The 12500-nt window shown below is 34.2% G+C and overlaps 3 protein-coding genes across 3 annotated transcripts in view; 2 read left to right on the top strand and 1 right to left on the bottom strand.

The window, feature by feature from the left end:
* Positions 1-4132, top strand: part of HELRODRAFT_157076 (hypothetical protein) — a gene marked incomplete at both ends in the record, with an annotated part of 11376 nt that extends 7244 nt beyond the window's left edge. The window contains 9 exons of the mRNA XM_009019988.1: positions 470-669; positions 1085-1211; positions 1658-1759; positions 1921-2067; positions 2203-2361; positions 2454-2620; positions 2999-3081; positions 3677-3788; positions 4018-4132. Coding sequence (XP_009018236.1) covers positions 470-669; positions 1085-1211; positions 1658-1759; positions 1921-2067; positions 2203-2361; positions 2454-2620; positions 2999-3081; positions 3677-3788; positions 4018-4132 — 1212 coding nt within the window. The remainder of the gene's footprint in view (positions 1-469; positions 670-1084; positions 1212-1657; positions 1760-1920; positions 2068-2202; positions 2362-2453; positions 2621-2998; positions 3082-3676; positions 3789-4017) is intronic.
* A 1961-nt stretch (positions 4133-6093) lies between these two features.
* On the top strand, positions 6094-7635 carry HELRODRAFT_191919 (hypothetical protein). Its single transcript, XM_009019987.1, has 3 exons — positions 6094-6338; positions 6646-6777; positions 7372-7635. Exons 1-3 carry the CDS (start codon positions 6152-6154, stop codon positions 7557-7559), a joined length of 507 nt encoding a protein of 168 aa, XP_009018235.1. The 5' UTR covers positions 6094-6151; the 3' UTR covers positions 7560-7635.
* A 1973-nt stretch (positions 7636-9608) lies between these two features.
* Positions 9609-10679, bottom strand: HELRODRAFT_173375 (hypothetical protein; the record flags this gene model as incomplete). Its single annotated transcript, XM_009019986.1, has 4 exons — positions 9609-9733; positions 9890-9962; positions 10191-10246; positions 10613-10679. The coding sequence occupies 4 exons, from the start codon at positions 10677-10679 to the stop codon at positions 9609-9611; spliced, it is 321 nt and encodes a 106-aa protein (XP_009018234.1).
* Between the last annotated feature and the right edge of the window lie 1821 nt (positions 10680-12500).

Raw genomic sequence — 12500 nt, 5'->3', positions numbered from 1 at the left:
GCAAACACTTCAGCCACCACAACTACCACAACTTAACTGCAACTGCAACAACTACAACTTTACTACTACTACAACAGCCACAACTTTAATACTACTACAACAGCCACTACTTAACTACTACTACAACAACTACAACTTTATTACTACTACTACAACAACCACAACTTAACTACTACTACAACAACTACAACTTAACTGCACCTACAACAACAACCACAACTCAACTGCAACTACAACTTAACCTGGGCGGCGTGATGGCTCAATGGTTAAAGGCGCCTGGTTTTGCTATTGCAATGACTGGGTTCGAATACAAAGAGATCCCCGCCTATCATATGCAATGTGTATGATGCGTGGTTTGCACGCGTATTCATATATGCTGTGTGTGTTTGTCGTTGAAACCTCTGAGGCTAACGCAAAAGAGAGAGTAACCTTTAACCTTTAACCACTTCAACTACTAACACCACCCTAGCGCTTTTACATACCGACGAACCGGCAATTGAAGAGATTGGAATCAACCACTTTATCACCGATCTACGTACATCTCAGCGAATCCATAGCGGGCACGAGTATCATAAGAGCCTTCAAAAAGCAGGAAGATTTCATCGAGAAGTGCTATCGTCTGGTCGATCACAATCTACAAATGTATTTTGCTAATATTACCTCTAATAGGTTGGTTGGTTGGTTAGCTCTTCATTGGGTTGTTTGGTTGGTTGGTCGGTTGATTGGTCAGTTGGTTGATTGGTTGGTTGGGTGTTTGGTTGGCTGGTTGGTTGGTTGATTGGGAGTTTGGTTGATTAATTGATTGTTAATACGGTTAATACAACCTTTGGTTGTTCAGTAACATTTTTAAATTATTCAATTTTTAGTCAGAATTAACCATTCAACTAACCAATCAACAAACCATTCAATCAACCAACCAACTGACCAACCAACCAACCAACCAACCAACCAACCAACTGACCAACCAATCATCCAACCAACCAACCAACCAACCAACCAACTGACCAACCAATCATCCAACCAACCAACCAACAAACCAACCAACCAACTGACCAACCGACCAACCAATCAATCAACCAACCAGGTGGTTGAACTTGTTGCTCGACTGCATGGGAGGTGTTGTCGTTCTGTCGGCTGCCATCTTTGCAGTCATGGACAGGGATGTACTCTCATCTGCATTCGTAGGGCTGTCCGTGTCTTCGGCTCTCAGTGTACGTTCTACTTTTTCTCTTACCATATCATTTTAGTAGGAACGATGAATGGATGCGTTAATGAATGAATGGATGGATGGATGGATGGATGGATGGATGGATGGATAGATGGATGGATGGATGGATGGATGGATGGATGGATTGATGGATTGATGGATTGATGGATGGATGGATGAATGGATGGGTGGATGGATGGATGGATGAATGAATAAATGAATGAATGAATGAACGAACGAATGAATGAATGAATGAACGTGTGAATGAATATTTATCGAACGAACGAATTAACGGATGAATGGAAAATGATTGAATAAGCGTGAAGATAAACAAATGAATGAACTACAAGCAAGGTGAAACGAGTGGATGAACTAACTTACTTACTTCTCTCACCCACACACACGTACACACAAACACGCACACACACACACACACACACACACACACAGATGACCGTGACCTTATCGTGGTTCATTGAGATGGGCAGTGAACTTGAAAGTGCCATTGTCTCCGTCGAACGAGTGAAAGAATATTCAGAAACCCCAACTGAGGTGATGATGATGATGGTGATGATGATGGTGATGATGATGGTAATGGTGATAGTAATTATAATGATGAAGATGATGACGATGACGAAGATGACGCTGGTGATGAAATATTGATGACCCACATTTATTTATTGACCTACATTAACTTGCCCCTTATAACCAAGGCGGATTGGAGCAAGGGCTCATTTGACCTTCCATTGACCTGGCCTAGTAAGCACGACATCATCTTTCACGACTACGGCTTGAGGTACAGATCTGGACTTGAGTTAGTTCTGAAAAACATCAACCTAGATATCAAGGCAAAAGAAAAGGTTGTTATGATAATGATGCCGGTAGACGATGTTGATGATTAAAAAATGACGACCAATTAAAACTCACTAACCACAAACTATGACCAACCAAATCACAATTAGCGTAGCAACGTCCAATTAAAACGCTCCACACAGATAGGCATAGTGGGTCGTACCGGGGCTGGAAAAAGTTCTTTGACCTTGGCATTGTTCCGATTGATCGAACCTTCGGAGGGGTGTATCAGAATCGATGGGGTTGATATTTCCTCTATTGGTCTGCATCAGCTGAGGTCAAAACTCACCATTTTACCGCAGGTTTGTCTCGGTGTGGTTTAGGGTTTTTTTTCAGGAGGTTTGTTTAAATATAGAACGCATTTTTTATATTGGTTCTTCCGTCTTTTCCACAGGATCCAGTGATATTTTCAGGCAGTCTTCGATTCAACCTGGATCCAACCAATCACCACACAGACGAGCAGATATGGACAGCTCTCGACCACGCCCACCTAAAAACATTTGTGGCCAGTCTGTCCGGAACACTGGATAATGAGTGTGGAGAGGGGGGTAGCAATCTGAGGTCTTTCCTTCAATTTATTATTCATTATTAGTTGGTTTCTGACTACTATATCTTCTATCTTTCTCTTTATTTATTTTTCATTTTTTGTAACTTTTTCTGTCTCTCACTCTCTCTCTCTCTCTTCTCTCTCTCTTTCTATTTTTTTCATATGTGTCTGTTGATAATTTAACTATTTAATTTTGTGTTCTCTCTCTTATTGACTCATTCTTTTTACTAAATTTTTTCTCTCTCTCTCTCTTTCTCTCTCTCTCTCTCTCTTTCTATCTATCTCTTTTATATGTGTCTGTTGATAATTTAACTATTTAATTTTGTATTCTCTCTCTTATTCATTCATTCTTTCTACTAAATTCTCTCTCTCTCTCTCTCTCTCCTACTCAGTGTCGGTCAGCGACAGTTGCTATGTTTAGGAAGGGCCCTACTACACAAAACTGGAGTCTTAGTGCTAGATGAAGCTACTGCTGGTATGTTGTCAGAGTTGTGTTTGTTTGCTTGTTTGTATATGTATTTGTTTGTATTTTTTGAATTTTGGATGAATTTTGAACGGTTTGGCCGCATTTGAATTTCTCTATATTTTTCTCTTATTTTGGTGATTTGTTCGATGTTATATTGTTAATTTTGGTATTAATTGTATGTATGTATATATGTGGTTTTGTATGTTTGTATATATGTGTGGTTTCGTGTTTGTTTGTATATATGTTTGTTTGTATATATGTTTGTTTGTATGCTTGTATATGTGTGGTTGCATGTTTGTTTGTATATGTGTTTGTTTGTTTGTATGTTTGTATATGTGTGGTTGAATGTTTGTTTGTATATGTGTTTGCATGTTTGTATATATGCGGTTGCATGCTTGTTTGTTTTTGTTTGTATGTATATGTGTTTGTTCGTATGTTTGTATATATGTGGTTGCATGTTTGTTTGTTTGTTTGTTTGTTTGTTTGTACATACACTGATGCATGTGCGTATGTTTTGATATTTGTGTGTATGCTGTTGTATGGATAAACTGGAGTAAACTGAAATTTTCGTTGCAAACAAATTTCTAAATGTAAACAAAACAAGCTGTCGACCTTGAGACAGACAAGATCATCCAAGAAACGATACGAACCCAGTTCGATGACTGCACGGTTCTTACCATAGCCCATAGGATAAATACAATACTCAATTGTGATAGGTCAGTGGGAGGAGCTTGAATTATTATTATCAGTTCTATTTATACCGATTTTATTCGATTAGTTTTGATTAATTTCGGTTAAGTCTGATTAATCTCTATTGATTTAGACTGGTTAAGATTCGATTATTTCAATTCTTGTGATTTCGTTTAAATTATTTCTATTTAGTTGATTCGATTTTGCGATTTCGATAAATTGATTTCGATTGAGCTTTTTTTTTTAAATATACAGAGTGCTAGTGATGGATGGAGGCAGAGTTGCCGAGTTCGATTCCCCAGAGAGTCTACTGGACAATAAGCAGTCGTTGTTCTACGCACTGGCAAAAGATGCCAATGTTGTCTCGTGATTTCGGGAGATTTCTAACTTTGAAGTTGACGAAAAAGATGAAGACGATGATAAAGATGGTGATGAAGAAGATGATGAAGAAGATGACAAAGAAGAATATGAAAATGATAATGATGATGAAACCGATAATATTATAGACAATGACGACTTTGTTGATGACGACGGCGGCGGCCAATGAAATGACACATCCAACTAACGATATTTATAATTTCTTTTTTCTAATCACAATTCATGTGTGTGTGTGTGTGCGCGTGTGTGCGTATGTTTATAAGCAAATTTTGGAAATTTTATGTAGGAAAAAACGCTTTTTAACTATTAAATTGCCAACAAGTCAAGCTGAATTTTATATATTTAGCTTATGATATAAGTCGTTACAATATTTATACATATATATAGATGTGATATGGTGTGAATTGGTGTGTAAATGTGAATTGATATTCTGGGACGAAGTTTTCAGCTATGCAAATTTCATTGAATATTTTTTGTCCACTTAGCATTAATTAACTTTTGGTGGACAATTCCCAACAATTCTATATCTTTGAGTGTATTTTCAAAAAGTTAATTAATGCCAAGGGGGCAAAAATATTCGCTGTATATGTATAGCTTGTGTTGTACGGTGTGTGTGTGTATGCGTGTGTGTGAAGTGTATGTGTGTGTGTGTGTGTGTGTGTGTGTGTGTGTGTGTGTGTGTGTGTGTGTGTGTGTGTGTGTGTGTGTGTGTGTGTGTGTGTGTGTGTGTGTGTGTGTGTGTGTGTGTGTGTGTGTGAATGAATGTTTGGAATGTTCCTAGGCTAGCTGGGAATTAACGTACCTATTATTTATTAATTAATTTTGGCTTTTCTTATGACTGTTTGAATGAGAGGACCCAATACCGTTATTGTTGACACTGGCTTGAATTTGGTTTTGACTTAAATAAATACAACTACTACAACTATTACTACTACTATTACTACTGCTGCTGCTGCTACTGCTGCTGCTTCTACTACTACTGCTACTTTTACTACTATTACAATTTTACTACCAATAACTGTAGTGTTATTTTTAGTAGTAGTAGTATTGCTACTAATAAAATAACAATATCAATTCTATTACTACAACTGCTAATATTACTACTGCTGCTACTACTACTACTACTACTACTACTACTACTACTACTACTACTACTACTACTACTACTACTACTACTACTACTACTAATAATAATAATAATAATAATAATAATAGCAATAAATTTTATTGTTGTTTTGAAGTATTTTCTCGGTTGAGTTAACATGAGAGGGAAAATCGCGCAGGGAATTAACGCTATTTTTATTTCTTCACGATTCTTCACGAGTGTGTACCTACTTTTGCTGCTACTACTACTGCAGCTGCTGCTACTGCCACTGCAGCTACTGCATATGGCTGTTACTACAGCTTCCGCCACAACTATTACTATCGCTATACTATATGTATATTTCTAGTTATTATTATTGTCTATAGTTATGTATACACTCTCTTTGTCTGTATAAAAATCCGTGGAATTTTTTCAATTGCTCAGAATCGGCAAGATCACACTGAGATACTGAAAAATAATTAGAAGTTAGTAAAATTTTTCTACTGTTGCCACGTCTGCTACTGCTGTAGTTGTAGCAATTACTACCACTACTACTACTACTACAACTACTACCACTACTACTATTACTGCTGATGTTGCTGCTACTACTTCTGCTGATACCATTACGATTACTACTTCTACTACTACTATTTAATGTTATTAAAATAAATAAGTTTGTTTTCTTAGTTTTTCAAAACTTTCAATTTTTTTACATATTAAGAGATCAAAATGAAAAACAATTAAAAAATGATTTTTATGCAGAATTAAACTTTAATAGCTTGCAGATAGTATTCATGCGAATATATTCTAAACTATCACCCTTATAAAAACAGGCGTATACGAGAAGAATTCATCCGAAGACATAAAACAAAAATAACCACACAACAAACCAAAAGATAATTCATTTTTTCCGTAGAAAAATCCAAGATGGCAAAGCTCACTTTCCTATCCTTAGTTTTACCCCTTTTCTTCCTTTCCTTGGGGCACGGAGTGCAAGCCGTGAAATGTTACTTGTGCGATTCAGCGACAAATCCTGACTGTGGTGTGCCCTTCAATGCGGCTAAGGTTGCTACGTGCACCGGGACATTTTGCTGGAAAAATGAAAGTTGGACAGGTGATTTTTTAAATTTTTCTTTATATTATTCAATTGTTATTGTTATTATTATTATAATTATTATTATTATCATTGCATATGCTCGTTTTTATTCTTCTTATAAATTTTTTTAATATTATTTGTTTTGTCTCTTCTTTAAATTTATAAAAAAAACCTTAAAATTAAGAAATACTTCCAAAAATTGCATACATACGTACTTACATACACACACGCACGCACACAAAACACACGCACACACACACGCACATAAATACACAACCAATAGGCTCATCACAGATACCAGTACCAGCAAACACCGTGATGACAGCCGTCAGATTGTGCGTAGGTGAGTGGCTGGGTTCATCAATGTCGCTATCGTCAAAAAGTGGAAGCTATTGGTCGAAGACGTGCAACAACTCTGACTTGTGTAACGGTCCAATGGAGTTAGCCCCAGCTCCTGGTTTGTCTGTTTAAATTTTGTATGAATTGATGTACGGATGGATGGATGGATAAATGAATGAATGAATGAATGAATGAATGAATGAATGAATGATGAATGAATGAATGAATGAATGAATGAATGAATGAATGAATGAAAAATATTTGTAAGGTTCTGGTGTAGCTGATGGTAAAGTCACCTGCTATGCATGCAGTAATGATGGCTGCAAAGTCCCGCTGAATAACATGACGACATGCCTCGGCCTCAGTTGTTACAAGGAAGTTGTCCAGAATAATGGTTTGTTGATGTTCTTATTACCTCACATTACTTTTTTATGTCTATTCTTGCTGCTGCTGCTGCCACTGCTGCTGCTGCTGCAGCTAATACCACCGATGATACGACTACAAAAATAAAAACGTTTTAAATTATAACTATTATAGAAACAAATAATTTTTGCTGTCTTTCTGATGGAAGCTTACTTTCAATTTTAGCTGAGATTTTTAGTCATTTGTAAACCTATGCAGATCTAATTTCAACTGAACCAAATTCGCCACACAAAAATTAGACGTTAAACTTAAACGAGCGAGTATTCAACATCATTTTCTCCTCTCGCAGTCGTAAACAGAACATGCTTGGCAACACTCTACAGCGACTCATCAGTCTCTCAAACGATAAACGGCATGCAAAACTCACAGGTTATATGCTCCAAGGAATTATGTAATGAAGCTAGTTCTGTTACTACCGCTGCTACTTTTGTGGCTGTTGTGGTTGCCGCAACCGCTATGTTCCGTTTTTCATTTTGAAAATTAGGACATATTTTGAATAAAGCTTAGCTAAAAATTTGAATTGAAAATACTTTAATTTCAAAGTTTTAAATCCTTATTATCCTTTTTTTTAGAATTCTGGTTTATGCTATCTTTCCAATTTTTTTTATTCACTTTTTGTTCTAGCTTTAAATAATAAAAGTACTTTATTCTGCGGTGTCGTGTTGTCACTCATAAAATACTATCAATTCATTCTTGAGATATTCTTACGAGCAGAGAGAGATTAAAACATTTTAACCGAATATTCGACCGAAGTGAACCACCCCCGATTCGGACATTAAACACTTTCAAAATGCTCATCGCGACATCTCCAGCTTTTTTTGGCAAACGGACAGCAGTTTTGAATTTGATTAAAAGGTGAGATTCACTAATTCTGATCCGTCCCCGACACATACACACACATACAAATATACACATACACATACAACTTCGGTTGTAATTGAAGAAAATGTACGTACACCGTTGTGTCAGTAGGTAGTTGTACAGTTTCGTGTATGAAGAGAACTTTGTGACAGACAATATACAGACACACGCACACACGCAGAGAACTTTGTGACAGACACACAGACACGCACACGCACACACACATACATTCACAAACATACACACATATATATTCATTTATATTTATAGACACAACTGTTTAATAAATATGGTTTAATTTAACCCAAATACGAAATGTTGAATCTATTGGCAAAAAACTAATCAACGCAAAATGGGCAAAAATATCTAATGAAATTTATTTATGTATATATTTATGTATTTGATGGCGTGTCAATATCTAGTCGTCACTTGAATCTAAAAATTGACATAAAAAGAGTCTTACATCAGTGTTAACATAAAATGAGTAAACTTTATAACGACGAAGATGACGAAAACCATGACAAAGAAGAAGATGGTTATGAGTAGGACGGATGATGATGACGATGACGATGATTAGTATGATGATGATGTTAAATGATAACAGGTACATGAAATAGGGTTAACGATTTGTTTATAGTATTCAGAATAAATTATTTAATTGCCATGTCATGGGCTTTTTGAATGGAGTTGATGAAATATTGAACAATCAACAACATTCGTAAATAGTTATATATTAGTTAATTAATTAATTAATTAATTAATTAAATTTACTCAATTGATTGAATAATTAATTTGTTAATTAAATTTTATAAACCAAAAACCTACCCATAGGTTCGTCACAGTCAATTGAAAATGATTAAATTAGTTGAATTAATACACGAATAAATGATAATAGAAAGACAGAACGACTGAATGAATGAATGAATGAACGAACGAACGAACGTACGAATGATTGAATGATTGATTGAATGAATGAACTAATTATTAAATAAACATCATATTTTTTGAACAAGTATTTGAACTATGTGCCTTACCTTATCTAAGAAAGGATTTGTATTGATAGCTGTCGGTTCAGGTAGACTCGCCTGTATTCGGTTCACCTGCACATCTTTTATCATACAGATCAATAGGGTGGCCATTTTCAAATATTTTTTCACTCAACTTTTCAAGTGTTTTGTTTGGCGTCAAAGGTAGTTTTCTTTCGGCAAGCAGGCAACACGTTTGGATTTGAACGAAGGTAAGATTCGCGAATTTTTGGTAGCCGCCAACATACGCAAACAGAAACGGCGGTTACAATCGAGCTAATGTGTACACTTCTGTGTCAGTAGATGGTTATACAGTTTACTAAATGGTTATACAGTTTACTAAATAAAGAAAACTTAGTGACAGCCTTGAAAACAAGTTAAGCATAAATGGAAACCAGGAAAATTTTAATTAAGAGGAATGTTTTAAAACTAAATGTTATCTTGTAGGTACGACTGTAAAATATTCTCTCAAACTATTAACAACACAAAAATTGAAATTAGCAGTCTATTAGGCAGAAAAATCTTCATTTAAATACCATAAAATTACACAAAAACCCAATTTGTCACTATAGAAAATATCAAATCAATAAATTTTTTCACTTCAGACACAGTCTGATAAAAAAGAAAATTCTTTTTTGATTCATGAATCACACCCATAGACATCAGGTGATATAGGCCTCTGCACAGTATCATCACAAATTCCTCGGGGGGTTGTTCGCGGTCTCCTTGTTCCGCCAGGCAAATTCCTCTCTACATATTCAGATCCTGAAATGTTTTAGTAAAAAAAATTCTTCATCTAGTTTTTTTTTTCTCCTCTACTAAATCCATTCAACGAATGCAAAAAATGGTATGGACTGCGGATGTAATGTTAATATAATTACAATTTGGATGAAATTGGGATGGAACTGCCTTCTTACTTACTTGGCCTGCAGCTTGGTTCTTCACTTACCTGGCTAGGTATGGCACAGTAATTGCCGTCACTGCACAAGACACTCTTTTAGATCAAACAATTGAAAATTAGCCTTAAAAAACTAAATATTTTTTAAACAAGCAAAAATATTTTGTTATATGGTATAAAGGTTTATGCAATGGTTATGTGCCATTACTATCTTGATGACATTTCAGATGATGAAAGTGACGAGAAAACTGAAGAAAGTACGATTTTTAAAGAGTAATAGTAAAAAAAATTTAACAGTTTAACATCTTTGCACGCCCCACTTACTCCGCACCAGCACTTTGCCAGCGGGTTCCTCTCGTGATCTTCAGTACATTCGAGAACTTTTGAAATTTGGAAAAATTAAATATGGTTTATTGATGAATTGTTTGTTTAAAAACTAGCAAAAGACGGTATATTATTGAATAATAACTTGCGATTGAGTTTGAAACTGTTAAATTAAGCTTATTGATTGAAAAAATATTATATTTCATTTATTTTTGAAATGAATTGAAAAACTCTGGAAATTAATCGTTGCCATTGTCGGTTTAGTTAGTCTTAAGTCAGGTTTTGAAAAAACACAATTTATAATGATAAATATACGACAAAATAAGTAATACTTCGTAATTAATATTTATATTACAATTTAAAACAGATAATTAATTAATTTAACAATTAATTAATTAATTAATTCTATATATGATTCTCACGTTTGCAGACAGCCTCACCCATAAAGACGATGCCAAAAATGGCACATAACAAAATTAGCTTGTTCATCCCTCAGAGAGTTAATTTCGAAATAACTCGCTACAAAAAACAATGGAAACACATATCTATAATTTTGTATATATGACACACACACACAAGCAAACAAAGGTACACACATAAAAATATGTATACCAACATAAATATATATATATATAATATATATATATATATATAATATATATATATATATATATATATATATATATATATACACTTATCTAATTATAGTTGCATGTGTCGCATAGATTCTCATACCATGCATTTATTTGTTTGTTGCGCATCAAAGTACACAACACACACACACACCACACACACATACACACACACACACACACACAAGAACAAACGCTCACAAACATTCATCCATCCGGTTCAATGTTGTATTAAGTTATGCTATGTAATAATTTACATTAAGACAATTTCAAGTCAAACAAGTGTTCTAAATTAATGTTAACATAAAACCATGAAGATGATGACAAAGAAGAAGATGGTTCTGAGTACATGGATGACGATGACGATGATGTTAAATGCTAACAGGTACATGAGCTATAGTTAAAGATTTGTTCGTAGAATAAATAAATTAAATTATTTCATACCATCGTCAGGTGCTTTTGAATGGAAACGATGGAATATTTAACAATCAACAACATTCGTAAATAAAACATTATTCAGTTCGTTTACTAAGTAATTCGTTCTTTCATTTATTCATTCATATTCACTCATTCATTCATTCATTCGTTCATTCATAACTCATCAAAATTATCATTTATATATATATATATATATATATATATATATATATATACGTGTATGTATTAGTGCGATACAGATAGTATATGTTTATATAGTTTGATTAATTCATAATTAAAGTTTGATTTTGCTAAAAAAAATATTTCTCGCTATGTCATCTTACCTTATGTTTTTTTCCATTTTTTTTGGTATTTTGAATTCAAAAATCTTTCGGATAAGAAGTTTAAAACATTAATCTATATGAATTCGTGTCTTCATAGTACGAAGCTGGAGTCCTCAAAAGAGTAATTATTATTTTTACCGTCATTCAACTCTTTAGACCACTGCTAATAGTAGTAGTAGTGGTGGTAGTAGAAGTAGTAGCAGTGGCAGCGATAGTAGTACTAGAAGTAGTAGTAGTGATAGTAAAAGTAGTATTAGAAGTAGTGGTAGTGCTACCAATGGTGAAACATGAATTAAATAGCGTTGGTTTGAAAAATTTTTCAAGTGTAGTTATGATATGTGTAAATAATTAATCGAGGCACGTGAACAGCGCCACGAAAATTGAATTAAAAAAGTGAAATTGTACGGGTTGTGCTGTAATTCGTTTAATAGTACGTTTGCTCTGAATTTTATTTAGTTGGTTTTGTAAACTAAAGAAGGTTAAAGGTCCATTACACGTTTGCTAAAACTAGTAGCACATGAAAGTGAATATCAGGCGTTCTGCAGTTTATTGCGGGCCAACCCATTGAACTCAACGAAACGAAGGGAAGATTAATTTTCTGGCAAGTTTTCTTCTCATATTTCCTAATTTAAATTCAAATCATTCGAAACATCGACGCTTTGGAATAAATTAAGTTAGTTAACTTTTCAAATTTATTCAACCAGAAAATTTTAAAACAATAACATTAAACAAGTTGATAGTTGCTCTCATGTCATGCTATTTATATATTTAGGTTTATATTCGCATATGTATGCATTTAATTCATTGTCCTATTATTTGAAAAGATTATTAACTTTTAAATGTCCGCATATTTATCAGCAATTTGAATATACAATTTCAAATTTGAGAGGTTTTTCAATTCGAGAAAATCAAAAGAT

The sequence above is a fragment of the Helobdella robusta genome (assembly GCF_000326865.2).
Source record: "Helobdella robusta unplaced genomic scaffold HELROscaffold_26, whole genome shotgun sequence".
In the NCBI taxonomy this organism is placed as follows: Eukaryota; Metazoa; Annelida; class Clitellata; order Rhynchobdellida; family Glossiphoniidae; genus Helobdella; species Helobdella robusta.
The sequence above is the reverse complement of the archived record's forward strand: the minus strand, read 5'-3'. Positions and strand labels throughout refer to the sequence as shown.